Raw genomic sequence first — 26903 nt, 5'->3', positions numbered from 1 at the left:
TAGGAAATGGTCCGCATCTTAAATTGTCCTCCAATAATTTGGACCGTTACTCAGCTCAGTAAGAAAAGGACACAATCACACAGAAAACGCTATTCAAATGACCTCTTAATTCGTTTTTTCTTTCCTGTGCTCTGATATTCACTAACAGAAGTTCATGCTTGTTGCTGTTTTTTGCTAAGACTGTTCATATCAAAAAAGGGTTATATTTTAACACAGAGACACAAAACAAATGAGAGTTTATTTTGAACGATATCTTGCAGTGTACTGATGATATCCAACATTTATATGAAAAGTATAATCATGCATTGAAAATTTCTTATCCAAATAATTGCCGCACCTTTGTCTCAAAATACTGAACTGCCGTACATTGTAGACAATAAGGCAATTTTGTATTCATCATTCAGTTAACACCAGGCCCATACAATATACGCTGTAATATTGCAAAAGGTTATTGTGCATTAATAATAATGATGATAAAAACCTTAAACAAACCTTGATGCTGAAGCTCACTGACCCCCATCAAGATGACTTCAGTAAGATATTGAGACATTTCTGAATTTGTACAGTTGGCCTACTTACTCGTTAACATCTCAAAACAATATGGTAGTATTTTGTGTCATTTTTTAAAATGTTGCATATTATCTGACAGTTATACTCTGAGGGAGGTTTAGTACCAGTATAAGGCTCGCCTCAGGCTCTGCGATGTGTAGATGCGTGCCGCGGCTGTCAGATTTTGGGAAGGAAAACTTTGAGGGGCTCATTCTCATGCACTTTATCTAGGAATCCCAGATTGAAGTAGGGGTACAACGTCTCTGTGAAGGTTTCACGGAAGGTATAGAGATGAGTCATGCTCTCTGCATTGTAGAAAGACACCAGACCCCTCTTATAATCCAGATACACCCCTATCCTAGCCAGAGGTTCCTCAAGTGACAGGACAGTAGGGGGCGATGTACAGGCCATGTACTGTATTCCATAGGACAAGGACAGGGTCCAGAAGCCGTTGGATGGCAGGGCTTTGATGACCCCCTTCCTGGATACAGACTCTCTGGCTACCCCCACGGTCCACACAGTGCTGCTGTACACCTCTATCTCCCAGTAGTGACGGCCGTGGGTGAAGCCCTGACTGCCCAGTAGGGACAGGGCAGCGTTGAAGCGGTGAGGGTTGTCCTGGACAGAGTGGTTGAAGGTCTGGTAGCGGACACAGGTGAGGGATGAGGTCAGGCTGAGCCACGGGTTGGCCGTGCTCGAGTTTAAGGTGATGGCAGCTGGAACTGAGAGCAAGGAAACCAAGTATAACATTCCATAATACAGACAAAAGTGGTACAGCAGTGTCCTTCTCAATGAAACAGTTTAACCTTCTATCTAAAATAAGAAAACAACAATTAAATGGTCAATTCTGTGTAGTAAAGTCTGTGAAAATCACCAGTGTTGTGTTGGAGACCAGCTAAAGCGAGACCAATTCAAGAACAAGATCGGAGCAAATCGAGTCCGAGTCAAGACCAAGACCAGAGGGGGGAGGGTGAGACCGAGTCAAGACCGAGACCGGGAGGGTGAGAAGGGGTCCGAGACGGAGTCAAGACCGAGACTAGCAAAATGCGAGTCCAATTAAAGACCATGATTGTAATTTTTTCATATCACCACAATAATAACAGTTCAAAATGTCCAATATTTCTGTGTTCATATTACAAGACAACATATGGATTCTTAAGACATTCAGAATAGTAAATAATGCATGCTGAGGGAAAATAGAGCCACTCAACCAATGATTACTAACCGAAACACAGTGGGGAACAATGGGCCTTCTACGCCTTCAGAGAAGGTTTAAGGATTTATAAAATAATTATTATAATAATAATTATTACTATATTATTATTTTCAAAGATAGTTCTGATTTAATCTCTTCAGTTTTTGTAAAGGAAAGAGTTAACGCTGAAGAGAATTCCAGATGTTTTTGCTGGTCTCTGGGGGAGAAATCTACCTAGCTAATTCAGCCACTGGCTAGGCCATCAAAAGCTAGATAAAGGCATCTGCCATTTAACTGTATTGGGGAAAAATGTTGGAGTGACAGTGGAATAAACCAATCACATTTTGACTTAATGAGGGGGACCGTTTTTACAACGGTCCCACTCATTAAAGTCCAACAGGTCCCTGCGTAATAGCGAGCAGTAGTTTCCCCACAGTCTAGCTAACTAGGTTTTGTTGTCGGCTAGTTCGCAGCGGTTGCAGCAGGTGTTATCAAAGAAGATGTTGTTGATCATTTGTTAGCTTCTCCCTTTTCAAAAATAACTTTTAACAAGAAGTTACGTTTTAAATGATCATCATCTGGTGAGTGGAACTGTTGTTAGCCACCTCTTTGAAAATAATTTATGTGTGTGAAATATTGTTGTACTTAAAGTGGAACTGACAGCATTTTAGAAACATGAAATCTTATTAAAATCTGTTCATATATACCCCCAGGAAGAATTACAAATAAACATTCTGACAAGCGACCACTTAGATATGGTCATGTTCATGTTTTCATAAATTCGTAGAATGTTTGGGAAATAAAGAGCGGGAAAGTATCCGTGAGTTTGGGGAATTTGGGCTCCTGAGTGACGCAGTGGTCTAACACAACCCAGGCTGCATCACATCTGGCCGTGATTGGGATTCCCATAGGGACGGCACACAATTGGCCCAGCGTCGTCCGGGTTTGGCTGGAGTAGGTCGTCATTGTAAATAAGAATTTCTTCTTAACTGGCTTGCCTAGTTAAATGAAGGTACTAAAATAAAATCATAGACGCTGCAGTATATAAAAACATCTGTTTTGTCCAGGACCGGAGTCTACACAGACCAATGCGACATAGCCAATCAGAGCTAAGGTAGACCTTCATACAAACAAGTAATTTGCCACACCGGCCGCCATCATTCACGTTGAACTGGACTGTGTATTTACAGGCAGTTGCAACAGCCCGACTTTAGATCATTAGAATGCATTCGCCAAAAGCCACAAAATACACCCAAATGGATTTCTGGATTTGGGAACTGCTGATCAAACAACCATGACAAGGTAGGCTCTCTCTCCCTCAGTTATGCGCATCAACAACAACAAGATCAACAACTATTGCTATCCAGAGCAAAATTAGCTAAAATGTAAGGAAAGTACACTAGATACTGTAAACCCTCTCATACTTTTTCAGCAAGTTGGCTGTCAAAATTGCACTCATAAACAATGGAGAATTTGTAGCCTCCTCGTCCTTCTGCAGCTTGCCTGACAATTTTTGCTTGTTGGCTAGCTTTCTAGCTAACTACTTCCAGACATAAATGTATCTCACTCTGACCATTTTACTCACCGTAGCAGAGCTGGTTAGGCTTTACACATGTTATCTAGAGCATTCTTAACTACTATATTACTTGTTTTGCCTATGTTTATTCAGCAGGTGTTGCGCGTTTGTAAATTCATCAGTTGTTTTGCGCTCTGTTACACAGACGAGAGTGCTCTGGAATCAGAGTAGATAGTCAGAATGAATTTGTGAACGCAAGGGATATGTTCATTTCATAACAGTTGCTCAAGTTCTTGCTAGCTAACAAAATGACACCAGCATCTCTAGCTGTGTACAGTGCATACGGAAAGTATTCAGACCCCTTGACTTTTTTCACATTTTGTTAAGTTACAGCCTTATTCTAAAATTGATTAAGTATATTTTTTCCTTTATCAATCTACACACAAAACAGGTTTTGTATTAAAAAAACGAAATATCACATTTTACATTCAGACGCTTTACGCAGTACTTTGTTGAAGCACCTTCGAAAGTGATTACAGCTTCAAGTCTTCTTGGGTATGACACTACAAGTTCAGCACACCTGTATTTGGGGAGTTTCTCCCAGGATCTGCAGATCCTCTCATGCTCTATATCAGGTTGAATGGGGAGTTTCGCTGCATAGCTATTTTCAGGTCTCTCCAGAGATGTTTGTTTGGGTTCAAGTCTGGGCCTCTCAAGGACATTCAGACACTTGTCCCGAAGCCACTCCTGCGTTGTCTTGGCTGTGTGCTTAGGGTCATTGTCCTGTTGGAAGATGAACCTTCACCCCAGTCTGAGGTCCTAAGCGCTCTGGAGCAGGTTTTCATCAAGGATCTCTCTGTACTTTGCTCCACTAATTTTTCCTGTGATCCTGACTACTCTTCCAGTCCCTGCCACTGAAAAACATCCCCACAGCATGATGCTGCCACCACCATGCTTCACCGTGGGGATGGTGCCAGGTTTACTCCAGATGTGAGGCTTGGCCTTCAGGCCAAACAGTTCAATCTTGGTTTCATCAGACCAGAGAATCTTGTTTCTCATGGTCTGAGAGTCTTTAGGTGCCTTTTGGCAATGATTGTGATTGTCTCTATGTTTCATATCTGCAAAGTAGTTAAAACACTGTCAGTTCCAATTCAAACTTTAAGTTACCGGTTACTTGGTGTGTTAAACATGCAATGGGAAGTAATAGTATCAATTGGGAAATGCTTAATGGTTGTGTTTTTGTATTTTTATGATTGGGACCTACTGGCTTACTGTGTCCGAGTTTATGGACTGCTTATCGTTTAATATCATTCTGTGTGTGACTGCTGTCTTTCCATCGCCCCTATGCAGTGGTGTAGTTGTGCCTGAGAAGTGGGTATACTCTAATTTTGCCAAAAGAGTTCCTAAATGACCCGCCCAGAGAAGGAAAGGCACCCTGTTTGAAAAATCATGTTTTCCTTCGTTTTTTTTAATGAGTTTTCCAATAGATTTGTCCGATTTTTACACTCAAAATCACAGAAAAAATGGAAAATGTGATGGTCTAAGTCCACAAAAATGCTTAAACCACATCCAGAGCTGGTCCTGACTTCCCTGGGGCCCTAAGCAAAATTCTGCCAAGGGGCCCTCCTACCTGACCCGTGAGCCATGTAAACCATTTGCCATTGCCACAGTCTCACCTAACCCACCAGGGTTCCCACTACAATCCTCCCTCCTTTTAAAAAGTTTGCTCCATCAGTCAGTCTAAGAATAAGTAGACTGATACAGGACAGAATGAGGTATAAACAAACAATATGTATTGAATATAATATTTTCTATAGAATCTTAAGATAAGTGAATATTAACATAAATAAGAAATTGTCATAAAATGTAGAAAATTATAAAATATAACACTGAGCTTTGGCTCTGCTGCCTGGTAATTAGTCCAGTCCTCACAATATTATACAATTAGCTTTGTCTATACAATGTAAACATAAGCCTATAGGCTATGGCTGCAGCTATACGTCTCAAAATAGTCAAATAAAACCTATACAGCTGTGTGATTAACTTTGGCTCCCTCTACAGCCTGGGTATTTTCAGCATCCGCATGGGCACCAGTCTATCTGGACTGTCTGGAAGAAATTGAGAAAGTATGTCACATAGTTAAGCAGTCATTTACACAAATGCACTTCTGCCATACAATCTTAAATGTTCCTAAGTGTGTAAACATTTGAATTAAAGTCTTATCGTCAAAATATTCCTCTTCTGCACTTTCTTGAGGCAAAATCATCAATGATGTCATCATAGGACATGTGTTTCCTAACGTCATGATTTATGCTCATGATGGCCAGACTCTCAAACGTTCCTGTGACATGGAAGACTTTTAGCTTTTGATGAGCTTTAATTTTGAAAAGCTCCTTCCTGCCGATGCTACTGTTACTGGTAGAGTGACTGCAATTCTTAGGGCTATCCAAAGGTTAGGATAGAGTTTCTACAGGTTTTTTTTTCTCACAGAGAACGGAAAGCAGCTCAAAGGCAGTAATCTGATGGCAGATCAGGTACATTCTGAATCTCGTGTGCCAGATCCATTCCACTGATGTCACAGACATCTCTGAAAGGTTAGAGTGTTTTCAACTTTCATGCAGTGAGCCTTTAAAGATTCCCTGGACATCTGAGGCAGTGCTGAAGTTCAGCAGCACTCCATATTTGGTTTTCACCTGGTTGAGTGTTTCAAATCTCTCATCCATGGATGTCACAGCAGAGTCGACCACAATGTTGAAGTAGGTGACTTCAAGGTTTTTCATTGCATCAGTCACTGGTTCATCACGAGCCTCATAGCTGAAATGCCTTTTGCTGTTTCTCAGTTTCTTCTCTTTCAGAACAGCCTCCACATTAATTTCTTCACAAATGCTTTTGGATGTTTTCTGCGCCTCAGAGAATCCAGTTTCCCGGTATGTAGTGATGGAGGCCTTTGGATTTGAGATTAAATTCACTGCGATATCCAACTGCATTGAGGCGGCTTGGAGGAGCTTGTTCACCTTGTATCTGATGCTGGCTGTACACCTCTGGTTGTACTAGTACTGGCTGAGGCTGCCTGTACTTCACCTGGGTCTGTGTTAGTACTTGCTGAAGCCGGCTGTACTGGATCTGTGTTAGTTATCTTTTCCGAGCAACAGTTTATAAACACCGTTGGCGTTTATCAAACGTAATAAATAGTTGTATTTCAGTCTCACTTTTGTCAGGCACAAAGTCACAGAACACAGCCCTGGAAGTGGCTGGCAAGCAAGACACAAACAGACCAAGAAATGCACTGCCCAGCTAGGTTAGCAAGACAGACTAGAGAGAGATGCACTGCCCAGCTAGGTTAGCAAGACAGACAGACGAGAGAGATGCACTGCGAGCTAGCAGATCAACTTAACGTTACTGTTATTTGCTGAGATCAAACTTGGAGAGGAGAGAACACAAGTTTACCTCATTGCTGTTCCCACAATTCACTCTCATTATGTTTTTTTTTCTTTCTCTTTTCGTAACCAGAAGGATAGTTTCGCTTCATCCTCTCATCCAAGTTGTAAACATTGACACCTGCTTTGACACGAGGGGGAGGCGGTGCCCTTGCGTAATGTACAGGCCCGCCCGGCTCTGACCACATCAATCTGTCAGGGCAGGCCTCCCCAGTGGGTGGGCCTCTGTCCACTCAGACTAATCCATGTCTACACCCCTGATGCAAATAGTGCATGAAGACAATTGCTTATCACAAATAGCCTACTAACCAACACTTCGGACTAAACATTTTCAATACCTGGTTTGCATACCCATTGTTGCTTTAGTTAAGCATTTACTGGTAGATATCATGAGTTGAAATGTCTTTCCTACCCTACAGGGTACCGATGTCATTCTTCTGTGAGCTGCTCCATTCCAAAACCAGATGACAGCTGCAACACTCTTGCTGCCTGCAGATGATATTCCTCTGAAACTGGGCTATGTGTGCGGCGAGCATGTGAATATATTTCATGTGCTTTGTGTCGTGTCTTTGGCTATGCCGGATTAAGTGTTATGACATGCTATTCTATAAAATACTTTCTCCGTAATTAATATTACCTGATTGAGCTAATCATGTAACTGTAATTAACTAGAGAGGGGCACCACAAAATAATATTTATAGAGCTGTTATCTTCCGAATAAACTCTTAAAGACCTAGTAATATTTTACATCAATAGCAGTCAATATTAATCGTCACCTTATTTCAGTCTCACCTGAAAGTTGTAAATTATTGGTTATCTTCGCGAACCCTGGCTAACAAGTTGAATCAGCAATACAAAATTGGGTTTAATTATTTATTTACTAAATACCTAATTAAATCACACAGAATTACATATACACAGAATAAATCATAACTTGATTACAAATTACGTCATAAAGGAAAACGTCCCTAGCGGGCGGAACAGATATGACAGCTTGTTACACGAAAGAAAAAGGGCTGGGTTTGAGTGAAAGAGCGGGAAGACTGAGGAACAAAGGGCGAAGCTGTGCTATCGTAAATACAATATCTTATGCATTCTAAATTACCGCCCATTTGGAAAAGGAAAATGCAATAAATATTTACTCTGAGCTGCGCTTCAGTAGGTTGGTGGTAGATGGAAGACCGTGTTGCCAAACCAGGTCCTTTGTCCTTTGAGGAATGTTTCTGCTGCTGCCGGTAAATTGAATACGTTGTAGTAACGTCGTTGGTTGGTAGACGGGATACTCTGTCTGTCCTAATTTACGTTTGCAGCTGCTGTTGCCAACTCAACGTCTAGCAGATATCACTTCTATAGTGAATAAGATTTCAAAGTTCATACCATTCGCAACCAAAGCTCATGATGAGGTTGGCTTAGTTCTGTAGTTGACATGTTATCTGAACCATTCTGACATTGGACCGTCGTCCTCACATCCTCGGAACAGGAATTTACATTTTCGTCAATGGCTTATATAGTGGAGGGAGAGGGGTGTGTCTGAAAAGTTTATAACCCATGTCTCTTCACAGGGATCGGCCACTGGTTGAGCAGAGCCTTAAACTTATGAAAACCCAAATCTCTCATTTGGAAACTAAAATTACATTTAATCTCTTCACAAATAATTTCATATTCAAACATTTGAATTAAACAATTCCATGTGAATCCGATACCTCTGATGTGCAGACTTTCCACAGTAGAGTTTATGTCCTTCTATCATTGATGAGAATGTGCCCGATGACAACCGAACTGACATAATATACCTTAAGTACCACCGCATATGTTCACTTGGTCGGATTACCAGAATATAGTTAATTTCCCCCCCCAACTTCTAATGTTCCCAGAATCTCTATGTTAACCAAAGGGGCTTTCTAATGTCACATCAGTAGAGTAGGGAGAGGCATTTATGACTGTCATAAACCTACCTCCAGGCCAACGTCATGACATTTGCGATTGTGTAGGCTACTTTGTGCATGATTTCTCTATTATACTACATAATTGATAAGTCGTATACCTCCACTACACTACTTTGATATGCATCAGTAGGGATTAAAAAGTGAGTATAAGCAATGCCCACTGGGGAAAAAATAGCATATACCCTCCACTACACCACTGGCCCTTTGTGTTTTAATACCAGTACGCTGGTATTATGGTTGCTGTCCTTTCAGAATCATGAACCAACTGAAAATTGTTCATGATCATTGTTTGACCATGCTTGTCACTTATGAACATTTTTGAACATCTTGGCATAGTTCTGTTATAATCTCCACCCGGCACAGCCAGAAGAGGACTGGCCACCCCTCATAGCCTGGTTCCTCTCTAGGTTTCTTCCTAGGTTTTGGCCTTTCTAGGGAGTTTTTCCTAGCCACCGTGCTTCTACACCTGCATTCTAGCTGTTTGGGGTTTTAGGCTGGGTTTCTGTACAGCACTTCGAGATATTATCTGATGTACGAAGGGCTATATAAAATAAAATTGATTGATTGATTGATTGATGAACCTGTCACACACTGAAGGCCTATAGGTTCACCACTGTACTAACCTGTCACACACTGAAGACCTATAGGTTCACCACTGTACTAACCTGTCACACACTGAAGGCCTATAGTTTCACCACTGTACTAACCTGTCACACACTGAAGACCTATAGGTTCACCACTGTACTAACCTGTCACACACTGAAGACCTATAGGTTCACCACTGTACTAACCTGTCACACACTGAAGACCTATAGGTTCACCACTGTACTAACCTGTCACACACTGAAGACCTATAGGTTCACCACTGTACTAACCTGTCACACACTGAAGGCCTATAGGTTCACCACTGTACTAACCTGTCACACACTGAAGACCTATAGGTTCACCACTGTACTAACCTGTCACACACTGAAGGCCTATAGGTTCACCACTGTACTAACCTGTCACACACTGAAGGCCTATAGGTTCACCACTGTACTGATAATAGATATAAAGGCTGTTAAGATATTGTTTCAAAAAAGGTGTGTATATATTTGGCCTGGAAAAGAGGTTTTATGCGCTGACTGAATGGAAGCTGATAATTGAGATTTTTTTACTCCACTGGTCTCAAGAAGAAATTATGAGTCCTCGCTGTCCGAAACAGAGTCAAGACCTAGTACAAATGTATCCGACACAGAGACAACACAGAGACAAGACCGAGACCACATCTCGAGACCGTACTACAACAACACGTGGCCCCGTGTGGCTCAGTTGGTAGAGCATGGCGCTTGCAACGCCAGGGTTGTGGGTTCGATTCCCACGGGGGGCCAGTACAAAAAAAGTATGAATGTATGTACTTGTAAGTCGCTGTGGATAAGAGTGTCTGCTAAATGACTTAAATGTAAATGTAACACTGCAAATCACCTACGTTGCAGAGCAAGAATAGTAGCTGAAAGCTCCTGAACTCCTGTGTGCTGTAATTGACATTCACTCTATTCAAGATGAGTTATTTAAATTAGAGTACCTGGGTAGATGCTTCCTTTCAGTGATTTCCACACTCGGTACTGCAGGGGCCCTGCGAACCGCCCCTCACACAGACTAGGAGCCGTGAGGGTAGGCTTCTCAAACTTCGGAGACGGCCTGCCAAAGACAACACAAGCTTTAGACAATACATATCAGAAACAGGAAAACCCCATTATGGAATAACATGGTGAAAGCTAAAACGGCCCACGTCCCGCCATGCTCTCACCTCTGGAGCAGGGTCTTGATATTCTGGGACACGACAGGAAAAACAGAGGGGAGAGAGGGATAATTAGCTTTTGGCAGTGGTTAACAAGAGGAAAAGCAGTGTTCCATATGACATCAGTGTCTGAGCTAATGCTATCCCACCCTCTGGGATCTCCCCGTAGTTGGGGGAAAGTCCCTGAGTCTGAGCCTGTTCCTATAATCTCCTTATCCTCACCATTGACCAGGAGTGAGGTCATGGGCCCACATTCTGCCTAAAGTGTTCCTCCCTCACTCTGGGGTCCTTCTGTAGAATGTCTAGAATAGATACTTACTACATTATCATAGCAGATATAAATGCCTAGAAGTGTGCAAACTAGGTTTGTCCTCACATCCATATTTTTGTTCAAACAGCACATGCAAATAAACAAAATCTAACCTAGAAATCGTTCAGTGTAGTCATTCGTTCAAGAATAACTCCAGTAGGTAAACAGTAGCCCTGTCCTGTCTCACCCGCAGCAGTGTAAAGGGGTCCTGCACCCTCAGATTGTCCTCGATCTCGTTCAGGGCCTTTTGCAGACGGCAGACCTCCACACAGAGCAGGGCCTTGTGTTCGTCCAGTCTGATCAGCTCCATGCGCTCCACTGTCTTCAGCTTCACCTGCAGCAGCTTCTCCTCCTGGTAAAGGAACTGGTGCAGGTCGCTGAACTGGGCCTCGATGCGCTGCTTCAGGTCCGCCGTGTGCTCCTAGTTTGAGAAGATCAAGGTTTAAGAGCAATATATAGATTGTTATCAGGTGTAGGTATGAGATACTATAGTTTTTCTTACCTTGAGCTTCTTGACCTCTTCCTCAGTCTCTCTCTCACACTGCAGGGCCGTGTTCAGCTCCCCTTTCAGAGAGTCCATGGAGCTGTTGAGAGAAGCCTGCATAGCCAGAACAAAGCAGCAGCATTACTGTAAGTCGTCATCAGCCTTCTGTTCTCTACAGTTCACCAGAGCTCATCCACGGTAAATACAGCCCTGGGAGTGAGGCTGGCAAAAAACAATGTTACGGGAAAAGAGCCGGATGCAACTTGAAAGCAGACGAACAGCGGAGGATAATGAGCAGTTTGTCGTACAAAAATAAAGTGACACCTGAAGTGGTATGACAAATCATTGACATTTTAGTTGTTGATGCCAAGTCACTTCAAGTTTTTCTGTGCTATGTTTGATCCCAAAAAATGTTTTGCTTCAATTCCTTCCATGCATAATACTCCATCCATGGCCCAAAAATGTATTTTTCCTGTCCTCAATTCCTTTGGCTTATTGTACATATTTTTCCCCACGCTAAGCCTTTTACAAGCATTCTTTGTGAATTTTAGCAGTGTAAAAAGGCAACAGAAATCAATTAGAATTTGGATTTACCCTGTATCTCTGCTGTGCCTCCTGGACACACACCATGGTGTGGTTCCTGTGCTCCTGAGAGAGTCCACACACCAGACACACCAGCTCCTGGTCCTCCTCACAGTAGAGCTTCAGCTCCTCTCGGTGCCGGCCACAGCGTGGTGCAGGAGCAGGGGCAGAGTTCCTCTCTGGTACCCCCACGTCCCCCAGCAGCCCCCCGCTCTCCTCCAGGCCCTGGCAGTAGCTCTCCACTATGTTGGCCACGATGCGGTTGGGCCGGTAGCTCTGGCCAGGGAACACCTTCCTGCACTGTGGACAGGATCCAGATCCCCCCTGGACCTGGCCTCTGGGGCCCGCCCAGTAGCCAGCGATGCATGCCTGGCAGAAGGTATGGTCGCAGGGCAGGAAGACAGGCTGCTTGAAGAGGTCCAGGCAGATAGAACAGGTCAAGTCTCGGCTGAGTCGCTGTGCTGAGCTCTTGGATACTTTCCCAGCCATAGTAGACTGCCTAGGATTTTCCTTTTTAGTTTGCTTTGAAAGCTCCCCCTCTCTGTATTTAAAACTTTTCTTAGCGGATTTCTCCACCTCAACGTTGTATTGAGACGTTAACTGGAGTTTCTCCACCTCTCAGTGATTCTTACTCCATATGTTCATTCCTTTTATCAAACTTCTCTTTTGTTTATGCTGGATTTGCAGCTGTTAAGACGTCCTCCTTCTCCTGAGTGTTTGACTCCTATTTCTGGTCTCCGGTCTGACTTGGCTCAGTCTTCCTGTTTACTGTGGGAAAGGAAGGGGCTGGTGAGGAGGCGGCCTCTGTCTCTTGTTCCATCCCAAAAAGGCAGGGGTGATTTTTGTGCCCCCTTCTAAACTCCCCCTCTGACGTCAGAAGTTAGGGCGGTGTGTGTGTGTGTGTGTGTGTGTGTGTGTGTGTGTGTGTGTGTGTGTGTGTGTGTGTGTGTGTGTGTGTGTGTGTGTGTGTGTGTGTGTGTGTGTGTGTGTGTGTGTGTGTGTGTGTGTGTGTGTGTGTGTGTGTGTGTGTGTGTGTGTGTGTTTAGGCCTACATTGTGCAAATTGTGAGTCAAAACAGATGTGCCCTATTTTCTCTTTAGCTGGCTGGAAAAACAAAATGGTTGAAAAAAAACGATCAAAACACCAATTACTGCAAATGGTTATTGACAGGGCTAGGACAATGGCAAGATAACAGGGCTGGGTAACTTCCTGGAGAATGCAGCTACAGCCAACTCCTGCACAATAAGATTGTAGAGAAAACAGCCATCACTGTTCCTGGACAAATATGAAGTTTTAAGTCTGGATTGCCCTCTAGCAAACAGGTTTTCCATCATTTAAATTTCCAATAGAAGTGTATGACGTTATTAGTCTAGTTCAAGCAATTATGTTAATTTATAGTACGAGTACAGTGTCAGCCTGCGCTAGCTACATTCTATTAAAGGCCCAATGCAGCCATTTATACTGTAAGTAACTTACTGTAATAGAAAAAGGGAAAAAATGCTTTTCAACTAAAACTATTTCTCAAGCAAGAATTTAGCTAGGAATGTTTGTTGGGAGTGGTCTGAGTGGGGAGGGGAAACAGAAAACTAGCTATTATTGACAGAGGTCTGAAACTCTTAATCAATTTACCGCATGGTGATGTCACGATCGAAAGCCGGAACTCCTGCCCATGCAAACCTGCAGATTAGAAGGTCCTGTGTAGATTGTATTTTCAACAAGCAACAATCAGGAATAACACTGATCAAATTTTTTCACACTTTTTCAGTGTTAGTTTCATCAGCTGTTGTACAATATGATATAAAACACAGGAAAAACATACTTTTGACTGCAATGGGCCTTTAAGTTCACTCCACTGTAAACAAACACCTTGTCAAACCCTATGGGTTGATTTCATACTTTGAGCATATGCTCTTTTTTATTTCTACTACCTTAAGCACAGCATGCATGAGTCATACTACCTTAATTGTTCATGGCTCTAATACACTCTGTTCTGAAGGTGTATCTACCTTAGACTCAGGTTATGCTATTATGCAGGTTATGAACACAACATGCAACCATTTCTCCAAGACGCTTGACAGGGTACGTATTTACACTGCTATTGGTGTTTTGTGTTCCAAACATCAATAATAATTAGCCTACTACTTGTTAATTAAGGATCGAACCCTATTTTCAATTTTCGTCTAAAATGACGCCCAACTCTAACTGCCTGTAGCTCAGGACCTGAAGCAAGGATATGCATATTGTTGATACCACTTGAAAGGAAACACTTTGAAGTTTGTGGAAATGTGAAATTAATATAGGAGAATATAACACATTAGAACAAAACATACGTTTTTGTAATTTCTTTCATCTTTAAAATGCAAGAAAAAGGCCAATACATGACTTAGGAATCTAGGTGCAATTTAGACTTTGGCCAGCAGTGTATGTGCAAAGTTTTAGACTGATCCAATGAACCATTGTATTTCTGTTTAAAATGTATCAAGACTGTGCCTAAATGGTTTATTAATTCATTTTCAAGTTCATAACGGTGCACTTTCCTCAAACAATAGCATGGTATTATTTCACTGTAAAAGCTACTGTAAATTGGACAGTGCAGTTAGATTAACAAGAATGTAAGCTTTCTGCCCACATCAGATATGTTTATGTCCTGTGAAATGTTGTTACTTACAACCTCATGCTAATCACATTAGCCTACGTTAGCTCAACTGAGGAGGGACGTCCCGCGGGGGAGACACTCTACATCCTGTAGAGCAGGGGTGTCAAACTCATTCCACGGAGGGCCTAGTGTCTGCAGGTTTTTGGTTTTTCCTTTCAATAAAGCCCTAGACAACCAGGTGTGGCGAGTTCCTAACTAATTAGTGATGTTAATTCATCAATCAAGTACAAGGGAGGAGCGAAAACCCGCAGACACTCGGCCCCCCGTGGAATGAGTTTGACACCTGTGCTGTAGAGGTTAATTAAACTGAGTGTCTGACTCTTAACCCTTAAACTGTCAGTTAGTGTTACATTGCGTGTTTATACTGGTCTCTCTGTGGCTGACATAATAATGTAATAACAATGTGGGACCTGACCATACAGACTACTGTGTATTTACATACTAGGTCACTCACTGCATACTAGTTCACTCTCTGTGGCTGACGTGATGAAAATGATACACACTATAGTGTGTACTGGTCTTGCATACCAGGTCACTGCAGTTAAAGAAGAACAAATATGGCAGTAACCTTAGGAGACAGTGTAGCCAGTTTTGGACAGTTTCAACTCAGTTTTACTCTGTTATAGATCCTTTACTGTCGATAACACTGGAGAAACGCAAGAGTTCAGGTAAGCAGTGCATTCATGCAAGTTATTGTCCTACATTCCAGAGGCATGCAGCCAACTGATAGGCTTTCTGGTTGAGGTCTCCACTGCTGATGCCTCTGCTGCCGAGGAGAACCAGAAGGAGCTAGCGTGTCCGGCGCACGGCCATACCCCGGCTGGGCCTCTGTTTGGTGCGTAGCTCCGTGGACCTCTCCCCTGGGGTGACCATGTTGTCCCTCACCAGAGCACAGCGCAGCCCCCCAGGCTCACCCCCAGGGTCTGGATGGCCTCTCTCTCTCCCTGGCCAGCAGCCTCCTAATCTCACACTGGGTCAGATGTTCCAGTGATCCCCTTGGGTGGCCGCCATCACCTTGCGGGTACAGACGTTCATCAACCCACAGTCTGCACGCTGGCCCTCAAACATCACCCTGTCCACCCTGTCCACACACTTCTCATTTCTTCAGAAGAATGATTGTAAAACGTTGTACATTTTAAATCTGTTGTATATTTTGGGCGGTGGGGAAATGTGACAGTTTGCAAGCTGGGCAAATTGTTATTTTAGCCTGAGATGAAAGTAGGGACTGCCGAATGGTGATAAAGTATGGAGATAATTGATTATCTACCAATTATGGGTTCATATTGGGAAAGTGCTATAGAGGAACCCAGCCTAAAACACAAAACAGCAAGCAATGCAGATGTAGAAGCACGGTGGCTAGGAAAAACTCCCTAGAAAGGCAGGAACCTAGGAAGAAACCTAGAGAGGAACCAGGCTCGGAGGGGTGGCCAGTCCTCTTCTGGCTGTGCCTGTGGAGATTTGTAAGAGTACATGGCCATTTAAGGTCAGATTGTTCTTCAAGATATTCAAGTCATAGATGACCAGCAGGGTCAAATAATAATCAGTGGTTGTAGAGGGTGCAACAGGTCAGGACCTCAGGAGTAAATGCCAGTTGGCTTTTCATAGCCGAGCATTCAGAGGTCGAGACAGCAGGTGCGGTAGAGAGAGAGAGTCAAAACCAGCCGGTCCGGTACAAGGTAGCACTTCCGGTGAATTTAGCCTCAGGCAGAACAGTTGAAACTAGAGCAGCAGCATGACCAGGTGGACTGGGGACAGTCAGGAGTCATCAGGCCAGGTAGTCCTGAAGCATGATCCTAGGGCTCAGGTCCTCCGGGAGGGGAGGGAGAGAGGGAGAAAGAGAGAATTAGAGGGAGCATACTTAAATTCACACAGGACACCAGATAAGACAGGAGACCTACACCAGATAAAACAGACTGACCCTAGCCCCCCGGCACATAGACTATTGCAGAGTAGATACTGTGTCAACTGAAGTGTGTCAGCCTTGTCTCAGCCTTGTCACAAAGGATAACTTAGGGTGCGTTCGTAAATTCCCTCTGGCGATCTACTCCGATTTCAGAGCAGTCTTGTCTGTGTGCCAGAGCACAGAATAACTGATGAATTTACGAACACGCAACACCCGTTGAGTATGACCGGTGTCAGTAATCTTCGCCAATTTAGAAAATAAATTAAATTGTTGCCAGCAGCACAGTTAGTCAAGAACACTCGAGATACCATGAAAACAGCCGAACCAGCTCTGCTAGGGTGAGTAAAATGGTCAGAGTGAGGTGTTCTCTCATTTGTGTCTGAAAGAAGCTAGCAAGCTAGCCAACTTTAGCCAGTTAGCTTGGGTGCTTGACCGACGTTGTGAGGTCCGAAGGCTCGGATCAACCCTACTCCTTGGCCAGAACGTCCAGTTTGCGCTCTGAACGCTCCGTGAGCGAAACTCTCTGAATTTAGGAACAGACATTCTGACAAGACTCTGACTTTATTAACACCCAGAGTGCACTCTGAGCACACTCTGGCTTTCCAGAGTGAATTTACAACACACCCACCATCCCTTTTGTTCCGCGTAGCCTACCACTGAAATAGCCTACCACCTACCACCGCGTAGCCTACCACTGAATCAGAAGCAGAATGTCGACATCTTGTGGTCAAAGTGCCTGTTATCTTGTAGTGCACACACAGGACCCAGGAAAGGAAGGAGATGGACTTTTACTACACATGGAAATACTGAACTGGGGTGGAGAGAATACAAAAATAAATAAATCCATAATTAAATTAAATCCAGAACTTGTTTATGTTTGATTCAATTCATAATTTCGGATCAACCCAAGTCAAACAAAATGTTAGTTTTAAACAAAATACCTGATTTATTGCCGAAAACAAAATGATCAAGTACCATACAATTATGAATTGTAATCAACACAAGACCTCTTACTCATCACTGTACCTTCTATCAGTTGGCAGGATGGCCATCCTTAACTGTAAGTCCACAGACTCACTGGTACGTGGTTGTCCATAAAGCCATCTAATGGCAGCTGCCAATATATTTAAGCACTTTACTCACCCTACAGAGTAATTGACATTACCATCTAAGATCACAGAACTGTATTTTATATAATGTTCCCAACACAAGAACTTAGTTTGGTAAAAGCATTTAGCTTTGCTGCCCCATCATCTTGGAACACTTTGCAAAAAGTGAAACTAGATCATTTTATTCTGATTGATGATTTTAAATCCCAGATTGGATGGCTGTTGATCACAGATTGCACATGTTTTTAAACCTTTTAAATGATCTTATGCACTGTTTTAACTTGCATTCATTGTTATGTTTTATGTTGTGTTGTCTCATGTGTAACTTAATGTATGCTGCTTTCTTGGCTAGGGCTCACTTGAAAAATATATTTAAATGTCATTGTGACTTCTGTGATTAAATAAAGGATAAATAAACAAAATAAAAAACTATTCTTACACCAAGTACCTCACATCATGCCAGATTATTCGTGTGGTTTTATTTGTGCAACAGGACTGCTTTGTAGACGCGCGGCCTACATTTAATTGTGGGAATAACATTAGGAGGGCTCCTTGCGCATATTTCGACCTGTAGCAGCAGCTGATCCTAAATACTGCTTTCCAAATCAGCAATGAAAACACAAACAAAACCGAAATGTTTGAGGCACGATTGACCCAAGGTCTAATACCAAAGAAAGTTTTGGACGCTCTGAAAGACCTTGTCACTGAAGCTTGCTGGGATGTGAGGTCCTCGGGCATCTCCTTCCAGAGTATGGACTCGTCACATGTTTCCCTCGTGCACCTCAACTTGCGAAGTGATGTATTCGACTAGTATCGCTGTGATCGCACGCTCGCTATGGGAGTCAACCTAACCAGGTGCGTGAACAAAGTGTGCATTCCTTTTCATGAGTTGGCATGCATTGATAACTGTTGAGTTGACCTAAAATTAACACTTGATGGCTTACTTGCAGCATGTCCAAGATGTTGAGGTGTGCAGGGAATGAGGACATCATCACCCTACGTGCAAATGACACTGCAGAGACTCTTCTCCTGATGTTTGAGACTGAAAGTAAGTAGGCCAGTAAGTAGGTCTCAGAGCATTTCATATTATTCTGTATGTAAATCCAAGACACTCCATTTATACTGGACAAAAAAATCTATAAACGCAACAGGCAACAATTTCAATTTACAGAGTTACAGTTCATATAAGGAAATCAGTCAATATAAATTAATTAAGTAGGCCCTAATCTATGGATTTCACATGACTGGGAATACAGATATGCATCTGTTGGTCACAAATACCGTTTAAAAAAGGTAGGGGCATGGATCAGAAAACCAGTCAGTATCTGGTGTGACCACCATTTGCCTCATGCAGCGCGACACATCTCCTTCACATAGAGTTTATCAGGCTGTTGATTGTGGCCTGTGGAATGTTGTCCCACTCCACTTCAATGGCTGTGGGAAGTTGCTGGATATTGGCGGGAACTGGAACATCCTGTCATACACGTCGATCCAGAGCATCCCAAACATGCTCAATGGGACATGTCAAGTGAGTATGCAGGCCATGGTAGAACTGGGACATTTTTAGCTTCCAGGAATTGTGTACAGATCCTTACAACATGGGGCCGTGCATTATCGTGCTGAAACATGAGGTGATGAATGGCACGACAATGGGCCTCAGGATCTCGTCACTGTATCTCTATGAATTCAAATTGTCATCGATAAAATACAATTGTGTTAGTTGTCCGTAGCTTAAGCCTGCCCATAGTGTAACCCCACCGCCACCATGGGGAACACTGTTAACAACATTGTCATCAGCAAACCGCTCATCCACACGACGCCATACACGTGGTTGTGAGGCCGGTTGGACATGCTGTCAAATTCTCTAACACGACTTTGGAGGCGGCTTATGGTAGAGAAATTAACATAAAATTGTCTGGCAACAGCTCTGGTCAACATTCCTGCAGTCAGCATGCCAATTGCATGACATTTGTGGCATTGTGTTGTGTGACAAAACTGCACATTTTTAGAGTGGCCTTTTATTTGCCCCAGCACAAGGTGCACCTGTGTTATGATCATGCTGTTTAATCAGCTTCTTAGTATGCCACACCTGTCAGGTGGATGGATTATCTTGGCAAAGGAGAAAGGCTCACTAACAGGGATGTAAACAAATTTGTGCACAACATTTGAGAGAAATATTATTTGGTGTACATATGGACAATTTCTGGGAAATGTTGTTTCAGCTCATGAAACATGGGACCAGCACTTTACATCTTGTGTTTGTATTTTTGTTCAGTGTAGTATGATATGTCATGTTTCGTATGGTATATATTGTGGACGTCCATCACCCATTTCGTACGATATGTTACAAATTACAATTTGTATTACATGTTACGAATTTGCTAAACGTACAGTATGTTATGAATTAGCAAAACATACAATGTTACAAATCTGCTAAACTTATGATATGTTACAAATTCTAGCTAGGTGGCTAATGTTAGCTAGCTGGCTACTGTTAGCTAGGCTAGGGGTTAGGGTTAAGTTTAGGAGTAAGGTTAAATGGTTAGGGTTAGGGGAAGAGTTAGCTAAAAGGGTTAGGGTTAGGGGAAGAGTTAGCTAAAAGGGTTAGGGTTAGGGGAAGAGTTAGCTAAAAGGGTTAGGGTTAGGGGAAGAGTTAGCTAAAAGGGTTAGGGTTAGGGGAAGAGTTAGCTAAAAGGGTTAGGGGTTAGGGTTAGGGGAAGAGTTAGCTAAAAGGGTTAGTGTTAGGGTAGGTTATCAAACTTGGTCCAGGGTCCCCCGGGTGCAGATTTAGTTTGTTGCCCCTAGCACTACACAGCAGATTCAAATAATCAAAGCTTGAGGATGACTTGGTTATTTGAATCAGCTGTGTATTGCTAGGGCAAAAGCCAAAACGTGCACCCGGGTGTGAGAGGGTGCCCAGGACCGTGTTTGGGAAACCCTGGGTTAGGGGAAGGGTTAGTGATGAGATTCGGGTTGCTAGATGTTCGTGTTAAATGCCTACCCACCCCGACCAACCACTCTACATTAATTTTAGCCCTTTGCTGCAGTCAATGACAAAAAGCACCGTCTTTGGCCTCTTGGGTGGAATGTTATTAATATTTTTCATAATACTTTTTTTTTTACAACAAAAATCCGTTTTTTACAGTATGTCAAACAGTTTTGATATACTTCAGTCTTCTGTGATGAATATAAAGTGTAATATTGGGATGCAAACTCAAGATTGAATACATTTCAACTCTATATCTGACATGGTACATAAGCCCATAACCATGTGTGTGAGATGTATACTTTTGTTTCAAAGTAGATTTGTTTAAAACTACCAAGAATCACTCTGTGTGACCCTGATTTAGCCCACTGCAGTAAAAGGATATTAAGTAACTGCCTTATGTGACTATACCAAACTTTAAAAAACTAATTTGTCCCGGTTTACATTTACTATGTTATGTCTAGTCTATGAGACCAGGCTGGCCACATACACACACTCTCTGTAAACACCTGCTGAGTGACCTGTTCCATGTATGAAGGTCATATATTTTCTGAGGCATGTCCTAATGTATAACCTTGTCTCTGTGTTGTTAGATCAGGAGAAAGTCTCTGACTATGAGACTAAGTTGATGGACTTGGATGTGGAACAGCTCCGTATTCCAGTAAGCAATCTTTATTCCTTATTCACAATCGGTTCAGTGCAATTTAGATGTGATCTTTTCAATGTCCATTGATGTACAGTGGAAGTGGAGGAGCTGGCAAAATGTTTAGCTCGCACGATATCCTGTTCTCTCTTTAGGAACAAGAGTACAATTGTGTGGTGAAAATGCCGTCAGGCGAATTCTCACGGATTTGTAGAGACTTGTCCCAAATCGGGATGCTGTCATGATCACTTGTGCAAAAAGGCGGGGTTCAGTTCTCAGCCAGTGAGGAGTTGGACACTGGCAACATCAAGCTGTCCCAGAACAACATTGTGGACAATGAGGATGAGTCGGTGAGAGAGGCCTGACTGCCTCTACACACAGACTCACACTCACTTGTCCTGACAGTCAAATCAACAGGCACAGGACATCATTTGTAGTCAGGCAACTAACCACTAGGCCGATCACTTCAATAGCAATTACTGTAGTTGTTTGGATTGTTGACTTGAGCCAAGTGCACTGCACACTTAATAATTAGATACAAGTGTGTATTATACACGTGTGTGGTCTGGAAATGTGTTTTTTGCATATCCCACTCCCCTTGAAAGCGGGATCAGGGCCAGGGATCATCCATTACTGACAGTGACTCTCAAGCAATCAAGGTTAAGTGCCTTGCTCAAGGTCACATCAACATATTTTTCACCTAGTTGGCTCTGGGATTCGAACCAGCGAGTTTTCGGTTACTGGCCTAAGACTCTTAATTGCGAGGCTACCTGCTGCCCCGACTTACATGACCTTTTAAATCAATCTGTCAAAAGGCTCAGCACAAGTACTATTAACAGAGAACTTTGCATAATAAAACCGTTTTGCAGCAAAATGCCTCATTCCTAATTTTGCTCCACCCTCTGGGTTATTTGAGGCTGATTACGTTTAAATGGGTCAAGCTGAAGAAAGCGAGAGCCATAATTCCAGTGACCCATTTTTGATTCTGTCTCCTACAGGTGAATTGAGATCAAAGAACCAGTACGGCTGATCTTTACCCTCAACTACCTGAACTTCTTCTCCAGAGCTACTCCTCTCTCTCCAACACGGTCACCCTCTGCATGTCAGCTGGCATCCCTCTAGGTACGCTACATGCCCAAAGACTGCAGAGGGAAGACTTCACAGAGAGTCACACCACTTACTTATTCATTTTTAATTGCAACTCTCAAAGCCAACCAAGGCCGTCCTTCACTCATGCTGCCTATTAGTAAGTAGCGGTACAGAACGGATTGAAGTGGTAATAATCTGGTAATAGTATGGTAACAAGTTAGCTGTTCATAACTTCCATGATCATTGTTGGCCCTGAAGACTCAGGTCTGTGGAGATTCTGTTCAAGGGTAAGGTGTGTAAGACCATCTCAACCTGTTTGCTCTTTCCCTCCAGTGGCGGAGTACAGGATTGCAGACATCGGCCACATCAAGTACTACCTGGCACCTAAAATTGACAAGGATGCATCCTAATCATCAACCTGACCTAAAGCACGACTGACAACACCTGGACTGAACCCTTAAGAAGACTGTCTGGTGCTAGTGGAAGGTTAACTTTAAAGAGGTTTGGCTGTTCTGCAATTCCCAAAATGTTACAGATGTCAGTTAAACCTGTAGGAATGGTGTGTACTATATCATGGTTAATGCAATATAACTAGAGAGAGGTTTTATGTGTTGGTATGTAAGAAACATTGAAGTTGTCTGGTGGATACAGTATGTTTGCCACGGATTGTTTATCCTCATCATACTGCTCCTCTCAATAATGTACTCTCGGTAACTGTTTATTCCTATTTTACCCTCATCCTTTGTAAATATGCTGTTTTGTTACACACAAATACAGTTCTATAGAAGTTGAATTCATTGTGGAACAATGTTATATCCCTCATGTTGTTCATCAGAGTATTGAACCAGAGACACTGTGCTATTGCCACGTATGGCCACTTGATGGCAGTCAAGACAAAGCAAAAATAGTCTAATACATGTCAAATTGACTCCAGTCCAACTTTTCTCTGCTTTCCCTCTGAAGTTATCTGGTAAGTTGAAGTGAGAAGACAGCATGGAATAACCCGCACCGGGCTATGCACACGTACAGGAGACACCGTGCGCTCTACCGCATAACACGGTATCTGCCCGTACTCTCGCTCTCCACGGTAAGATCGGTGAGTTGGCGCAGGTCTCCTACCTGACTTCGCCACACTACCCTTTAGCCCCCCCCCCCCCCCGCCCCCCCCCCCCCAATAAATGTTTGGGCTTGACTAACAGGCTTCCTACCGCGTCGTCGTGCTGCCTCCATTCGCCGGTATCCCTCCTCACACTGCGCCAGAGAATCCCAGGCGGGCTCCGGCACTCTCCTTGGGTCGATCGCCCACCTGTCGATCTCCTCCCACGTAGTGTAGCCCAGATCTTTCTCCTGCTTCCGAGCTAGCTCCTCAAAACGCTGCCTCTCTGCTTTCGCTGCCTCCAGCTCAGCTTTGGGGCGGCGATATTCTCCTGGCTGTGCTCATGGACCTTTACCGTCCAATATTTCCTCCCATGTCCATGAATCCTGTGATCGCTGTTGCTTTCTCCCACGCCGCTTGGTCCTTTGTTGGTGGGTGATTCTGTAACGGCTGTCTAATGCCTCCTCCTCGGATGAGGAGGAGGAGTAAGGGTCGGTCCAAAATGCAACGTTGAATGTAGACATAATGAATTTATTTGACAAGACGAACACTGACACGAACTACACTTGATAATTAACAAAATAACAAACCAACGACGTAGACTGACCTGAACATAAGAACTTACATATAGACATGAACAGGAAAGACTAGCCAAACGAATGAACAAACGAAACAGTCCCGTGTGGTGCAACGGACACAGACACAGGAACAATCACCCACAAACAAACAGTGAGAACAGCCTACCTAAATATGGTTCTCAATCAGAGGAAACGTCAAACACCTGCCTCTAATTAAAAACCATATCAGGCAACACATTTAACCCAACATAGAAACACATAACATAGAGTGCCCACCCCAACTCACGCCCTGACCGACTAAACACATACAAAAACAAGGAAAACAGGTCAGGAACGTGACAGTATGTCCCAAATAATGCATGATGTGAACTTCTGACATGATTTGTAAATGGGTACACAACATGTGCCTCTGTTACGTACCTACTGTATATGGTACCTGTATGGTGACGTTGACTCTGTTACGTACCTACTGTATATGGTACCTGTATGGTGACGTTGACTCTGTTACGTACCTACTGTATATAGTACCTGTATGGTGACGTTGACTTGTTTTCCCAAACACTCTGAATCATAGCAATGGGAGTTTCAATACTGTATCACCCTAAATTAGTGAGGTATACATTTTAATTTTCTCAAAATCTCCAATACTTATATTTTGACGTCTGCTATTATACTTTATGCATATTATCAATGCATGATAGATTTTTTGAATCTGCTTAACATCACACGATAGTCAGTATGTAAGCAAAAAAAGGCGATACTGGGTTGAATCAGCAAGCTGGCAGGAAGGGTGGGAACTGGTACGGATGGGGTGACAGAGAGGAGGTGTGTGGCAAGTAAAGCAAGCAGAGAAAAGATGACAGAGAGTAGGAGTGAGATTGCAGAGAGGGAAAAAGAGAGATGACAGAGAAGGAGTGCAAGAAGTGTGAATGTAAAACAGGTTGAGGGATGAAAGTATAGAGAGAGGAGAAAGGGACGGATATAGTAGATTAAATAACAGATTAGATAGATTAAATAACATGGCAAAGAACGTTGTTGTGTGTGTGAGTGCATGCACGTTTGCACGGTCCAACAGCATCCATTGTTGGAGAAGATATGATGAAAAAGCAAACACAAACACACACACACTCACATTCTCAATTAGACTCACCATTGGTGTGTAATCACCAGGGACACCAAGCGCTAGCTGGAGCGCACTTGTCACTAGACTAAAAATAGCCATAGTGGCTGCAGGAATGAGATAGACCTGTAGGGAGATAAGCACCCAGAGGCACACAGGGACAGACTCATGGAAATATAGAATCTTTTTAGCTTGGTCCCTGTAACAGAAATTACAGTGGACTTTAATAGATGTAGTGTAACGAAATACCAAAGAAATGAATCACATTAAAGAGTATAAGCCTTAATTGGTAGATCGTTGTGTGACACTAATTGATTGGCTCTTAAAACATAATTACTTGTTACTCTATTATTATTTAATGAATTAAAGAGTCACCGCACCTGCTTATACAGTGGGGCAAAAAAAGTATTTAGTCAGCCACCAATTGTGCAAGTTCTCCCACTTAAAAAGATGAGAGAGGTCTGTAATTTTCATCATAGGTACACTTCAACTATGACAGACAAAATGAGGGAAAAAAATCCAGAAAATCACATTATAGGATTTTGAATTAATTTATTTGCAAATTATGGTGGAAATTAAGTATTTGGTCAATAACAAAAGTTTATCTCAATACTTTGTTATATACCCTTCAAACAGGTGCCATTAATACAGGTAATGAGTGGAGGACAGAGAAGTCTCTTAAAGAAGAAGTTACAGGTCTGTGAGAGCCAGAAATCTTGCTTGTTTGTAGGTGACCAAATACTTATTTTCCACCATAATTTGCAAATAAATTCATAAAAAAATCCTACATTGTGATTTTCTGGATTTTTCTTTCTCATTTTGTCTGTCATAGTTGAAGTGTACCTATGATGAAAATTACAGGCCTCTCTCATCTTTTTAAGTGGGAGAACTTGCACAATTGGTGGCTGACTAAATACTTTTTTGCCCCACTGTACCTTCCCTTTCCCCCAGAGAAGATGCGTTTTTGGATAGCTGAGATGTCTGTCTGTCTGTCTGTCTGTCTGTCTGTCTGTCTGTCTGTCTCTCTCTATATATATCTCTCTCTATCTTCCCTCCCTGGCCTTTATCTTGCTCATTATAAAGTCACACAGTTCCACGGAAGTATAACAAGTTGACAGTTCTCGACAATAATAGAATCCCCAGGTGAAGAGAAAAAGGGGGGGCAGGGAAACCTGCTGTTCCTGCTATTGATCTGACTGGAATTTGAAAGTGATTTAATGGATTGATATATGATCGCACATACAGTCGACTCCGCTTTTACAACGTAACAAGAACTGCTTCTTATAAAATTGCAAGTGACACCATTGGTTTGCGGTGATAAGATAATCAAAGCAGTGAATGGAATGACATTCAGATATTTGACAAGTAATGTGATCAAATAGCTTTACTTTACAGTTCACATTCTGAATGAAACCCTACTTCCATTTTTGTGTAGGAAAGGAGCAGGAGAGGCTTTGAACACCTCATTAAGTCTGCCTATGCAGCAGGGAGATCAGTGCAGATAAAAATGCTCTGTCATTAATCGAATGATTTCGGAAGGTAACAAGAATCAAGGTCTTTGGGTGGGAATCTTAAGCGCTCTTCAGGAGAGACCTCTGTGATTAGCGTTGTGTGTTATGTTATCGTGATTGAGTTCAATAGGAAATGAACCTCCTAATTGACTGTTGGGATAAACGACATGAGAGGTCAAAGAGGACCAATCTCTAGTCAATCATCTGTCTATAGAAAAGAAAAGAGAAAGGACTCAGATCACTGTTTAAATAGTGAAAATACAACTGTGCAGGCTAATTTTAGAGGCAGGACTGTGTAAACATTAGTGGCATGGCAATTCCCATAAAATATCTGGCAATACCATCAGCGTTTGTATTAATTTCAAATGGGTTCTTGATATGCTTTTATAACATCTATTAATGTCCAGTATAAT

General features: G+C 42.6%; 1 protein-coding gene and 1 non-coding gene across 2 annotated transcripts; one reads left to right on the top strand and one right to left on the bottom strand.

Annotated features, from left to right (window-relative positions):
- Nucleotides 1-219: 219 nt before the first annotated feature.
- Nucleotides 220-12821, bottom strand: LOC129818580 (zinc-binding protein A33-like). Its single transcript, XM_055874621.1, has 6 exons — nt 11812-12821; nt 11236-11331; nt 10921-11154; nt 10433-10455; nt 10208-10323; nt 220-1271 (listed from the first exon to the last, which is right to left on the bottom strand). The coding sequence occupies exons 1-6, from the start codon at nt 12286-12288 to the stop codon at nt 727-729; spliced, it is 1491 nt and encodes a 496-aa protein (XP_055730596.1). The 5' UTR covers nt 12289-12821; the 3' UTR covers nt 220-726.
- On the top strand, nt 9938-10013 carry trnaa-ugc (transfer RNA alanine (anticodon UGC)). Its single transcript has one exon. It is a non-coding gene; the product is annotated as a tRNA-Ala (tRNA).
- Nucleotides 12822-26903: the final 14082 nt, after the last annotated feature.

The sequence above is a fragment of the Salvelinus fontinalis genome, chromosome 21 (genome assembly GCF_029448725.1).
Source record: "Salvelinus fontinalis isolate EN_2023a chromosome 21, ASM2944872v1, whole genome shotgun sequence".
Taxonomy (NCBI): domain Eukaryota; kingdom Metazoa; phylum Chordata; class Actinopteri; order Salmoniformes; family Salmonidae; genus Salvelinus; species Salvelinus fontinalis.
The sequence above is the reverse complement of the archived record's forward strand: the minus strand, read 5'-3'. Positions and strand labels throughout refer to the sequence as shown.